The sequence below is a fragment of the Chrysochloris asiatica genome, unplaced genomic scaffold (genome assembly GCF_000296735.1).
Source record: "Chrysochloris asiatica unplaced genomic scaffold, ChrAsi1.0 scaffold00013, whole genome shotgun sequence".
NCBI classification, from domain to species: Eukaryota; Metazoa; Chordata; class Mammalia; order Afrosoricida; family Chrysochloridae; genus Chrysochloris; species Chrysochloris asiatica.
In genome coordinates, this window is record NW_006408531.1 from 14,829,244 (window position 1) to 14,833,567 (window position 4,324).

At 39.5% G+C, this 4,324-nt stretch overlaps 1 protein-coding gene across 1 annotated transcript in view; it reads left to right on the plus strand.

Moving 5' to 3' along the window:
- Nucleotides 1-4,324, plus strand: part of MTFR2 (mitochondrial fission regulator 2) — a 64,605-nt gene that overhangs the window by 27,108 nt on the left and 33,173 nt on the right. The window contains 1 exon segment of the mRNA XM_006878293.1: nucleotides 1,849-1,930. Coding sequence (XP_006878355.1) covers nucleotides 1,849-1,930 — 82 coding nt within the window.

Genomic DNA, 4,324 nt, shown 5'->3' on the forward strand with positions numbered 1-4,324 from the left:
AGCTGAGGTTTTCAAGAGGGAGTTTAGTTTCTGAGTGTGCAGGGGAAGGTAGAATCCCCACTGTATAGTTTTCATCTTGTCTAGATGGGTCTGGAGAAGGGAGATGGGGGTAAAATTCTTATGATTCAATAGTGAGTAATTGTTATCAGGACTAATTGTGACTATCACAACATTAAAGGTAGAAGTTCTATAACAAAAAAGGGGGAGTAGTTAATCTTACAGTCCAGGAATAGAGGACCTTAGGACCATCAAGGGAGAAGAGCAAGAGCAGAATGTGGGACCCTATCCGGAGAAGCAGCGACACCAGAGAAGGAAGCAGAGATAGGGACATAGAGAGAGAACAGCTGAGGACTCTAGACTTATGGGAAGAGAAAGGCTGTGTGCTGGTGGCCAGGAGGCAGGATTGTAGAATGTGCCCTTGAGTTTTTTTGTGTACTCCATCAAAACAAACAAATAATAGAGGGAATAGAAGCAAATACTGGTGCATGATGATGCAATAAAAGCTTAAAAGCTTTGTGAACTGAGGGACAGCTGACGTGGAAGAACATCGGATCCCTTGCATGTATATACACATACTTACACACAGTTGAGATAGTATGTCAGAATAATCTTTGAGAAAGAGAGGTGTCTGGAAGAATGGATCAGTGGGGAAGGACATGTGTAAAAGTATGTAAACAGCATTGAGGAGTGACAGACATCGGCAGGGACCCTGAAGTATGACTCAGCATAAGAGTGCGGGAGGTTATCCTACTCACCTTAGTCACCTGATAGTACCATTGTGTATGCGTGGGCACGCACAATATCTGGTGTTTATCATGCTGCTTAGAAAATTATAGTGTCTTCATTCTATTTAAGGAGGAAAAAAAGTGTAGTTTAGAACTATTACCATAAAATGCAAATGTGCCTAAAATAGAAGTTTAATACTATTACAGAAATTGTAACTTACATAGTACTTTTTCCCTTACCTATTTAATCTACTCAGCAATATCCCTACAAAATTAGGTGAATATTACCTGTTTTCTACCTGAGGAAAATGAAGCTCATTGAGTTTCAGTAATCTACCTGTAATCCCACATGTAAGCAGAGACTAGAGTTTGACTTAGTAAAATTCTAGGATGCTTGAAAGCCTTCAGTTCCCTAAGCCATTCTTTTAGGTGGGAGCACTCTAACCAGTGATAGTGGATAAATGAGGTGTCATCTTAAATTGTTGTCGAACACCACACCAAGAGTCCGTCGCATACTTTGTTGTTGTTGTTAACTGCCTTCGAGTTGGTTCTGACTCATAGTGACCCTGTGTAGGGTTTCTAAGGAGCAGCTGGTGAATTTGAACTGCCGACCTTGAGGTCCAGTGCATTATCCCATAGCGCTATACCTTGACTCCCTGTGTTATATTGCTCACTGTTTTTAAGCATTGACTTGTCATTTTCTCTTCCACCTGCTCTGAGCATTTAGAGAAAGCGTCATCTTTCTTGTGTGCATTGTAGTCCTTAGCTAGCTCTGGACATGTTGTTGGGTATCACTGAGTTGACTTTGACTTATGCTGACCCCATGTAGTAGAGTAGAACCGCCGTCTCATAAGGCTTTCTGTGCTGTAGGGTGGGTTCACACCGCTAGCCTTCAGTAAGCAACTGTGCACACCATAGAGACTCAAGTTAGGGTCAGCTGGGAGCTCTGTCTGTGGGCCTGAGATTGTCTTGCTCACGTCTGTATCCTCACCTGTGAACACACAGTTGACTCTCAAGTGACCATTGTTGGATTAAACTTCAGAAGGTCATTGGGTGCTTGTCGCGCTGGGATCTACCTTTTATATTAGATTAATATGTGTGTTTAACATTTGCTTTATTTCAGTTTGGACGTCACACTTCATAGTCAGAACAGCGAACACAAGGAAAAACTGATAATGCAGAAGGTGTTGAGCAAGATACCAACAGTGAGAGCTGTGTGTACTCTTCCAAGGGAAGATTGCAGAACTACTCCGGCACATCTTTTACTATGCTTATAGGATCTCATCCTCTGTGATCACTTAATGAAATCTGTACACTGGGAATCAGAGAGCAGGGATCTGCCAAAGACTTGAGTCTTAAGAACACTTGTCTCTGAGTTTGGAAGATAGCTTAGCTGTATGGAGTTTTTTGAGTCTATGTTAATATTATTGAAAGCTAAATACTCACTTGGAATGGTTTTCCTAAGAGCTACATATTAAATGACTTAATATTTCTCAGTCGAGAAGAATAGGGTTTCATAAACTATTTAAGAGGCTTTAAAAATTTTTTTTTTTTTAATCTTAAACATTGTAGTGACCGTGTTTATACTTGGCTTGTGGAGATTGTCAAAGAAGATAAATTTATCATTTCTTGATTAAAATAGTGTTACTTGGACCATATAGGTTGAACCTGTTGAAAATTCTTTCTGTGACAAAAAAGGTTTTTTTTCTAGAAACTGATTTTGCCTGTGAAGAGCTAGAAGTATTTAAAGAATCCTCTTGCCAAATTTTGCCTACACTTGCTATATAAGTATATCTGCCTATCATTATTTTTGTAAATAATAGTTGTTGTGAGGTGCCATTGAGTCAGTACCAACTCATATTGACCTTATGCACAAAGCACTGTTTGGTCCTGCACCAGTCTCACAATTATTGCTGCCACTGTACCATTCCATCTCTTTGGGGTCTTCCTGTTGGTCGATGATTCTCCACTTTACCAAACATGATGTCTTTCTCCAGGGATCATGCTGGTCCCTCCTGATATGTCTCACGTATGAGAGATGAAGTCTGGACATCTTAGCTTTTAAGGAGCATTCTGGTTGTTCTTTTTCCAAAACCAGATTTGTTTGGTCTTTTAGTGGTCCATGGTACTTTTAATATTCTCATCCAACAACATAACTCAAAAGCATCAATTCTTCTATGGTCTTCTTTATTCATTGTCCAACTTTCACATGCATATGCGATTATGGAAAATACCATGGCTTGGGTCAGGAGCACCTTAGTCCTCAAATTGACATCTTTGTTCTTCAACACCTTAAAGAGGTCTAGTGAAGCAGAGTTGTCTAATGCAGTACATTGTTTGATATGTTGATGGTTGATTTGAGCATAATGAAGTCTTTGACAACTTCAATCTTTTCTCCATTTATATGGCTGTTGTTTATTGGTCCAGTGGTAAGGAATTTTGTGTTCTTTACATTGAGGTGCAACCCATACCAAAGGATGTGGTCTTTGATCTTCATCAGTAGGTATCTTAAGTCCTCTTCCCTTTCAGCAAGCAAGGTTGCATCGTCTGCATATCACAGAGTATTAACGAGTCTTCCTCCAATCCTGATGCCATGTTCCTCTTCATATTATCCAGCTTCTTGGATTATTTAATCAGCAAGCAGATAGAACAAATATAGTGAAAGAATACAACCCTGGCGCACACCTTTCCTAATTTTAAACCATTCAATGTTCCCTTGTTCTGTTAAAAAAATTGCCTCTTGGTCTAAGTACAGGTTCCTCATGAGCACAATTAATTGTTTTGGAATGCTCATACTAAACAAATTTGTCCATGTCCAGAAGTGTCATGATCTATGCAACTGAAAGCCTTTGTGTAGTAAATAAAGCACAGCTAAACATCTTTCTGCTATTCTCTGCTTTCAGCTAAGATTTGTCTGTCGTCAGCAATGATATCCCTTGATCCATGTCCTCTTCTGAATCCAGTCTGAACTTGTGGCAGCTCCCTGTCAATGTATTGCTGCAGCCGTTTTTGAATTTATCTTTAGGAAAATTGTACATGTGTGTCAGATTAGTGATATTGTCCAATGATTTCCACATTCCTTTGGGTCACCTCTCTTTGGAGTGGGCACACATAATAGATCCTTCCACTCAGTTGGCCACGTAGCTGTCTTCCAAATTTCTTGGCACAGAGAGTGAGTGTATCCAGAGCTGCATCAGTTTGTTAAAAGATTTCAATTGTATTTCATCAATTCCTGGAGCCTTGTTTTGCCTGTGCCTTCAGTGCACCTTGCACCTTGCCTTTTCATCAAATGCCACCTCTTGAAATAGTTGTGCATCAGCCATTTCCTTTTGGTACAATGACTTAGTATTCCATCTTCTTTTGGTGCTCTCTGCATCATTCAGTATTTTGCCATAGAATCCATCAGTATTGCAAATCGAGACTTGAATTTTTTTCTTCAGCTTGAGAAATGCTGTGTGTGTTCTTTTCTGTTGGTTTTCTAACTCTAGTTCTTTGCACATTTTGTTGTAATATTTAACTTTGTCTTCTTGAGCTGATCTTTGAAATTTTCTGTTCAGCTCTTGTATCTCCTCAGTTTTTCTATTTGCTTTAGCATCTCT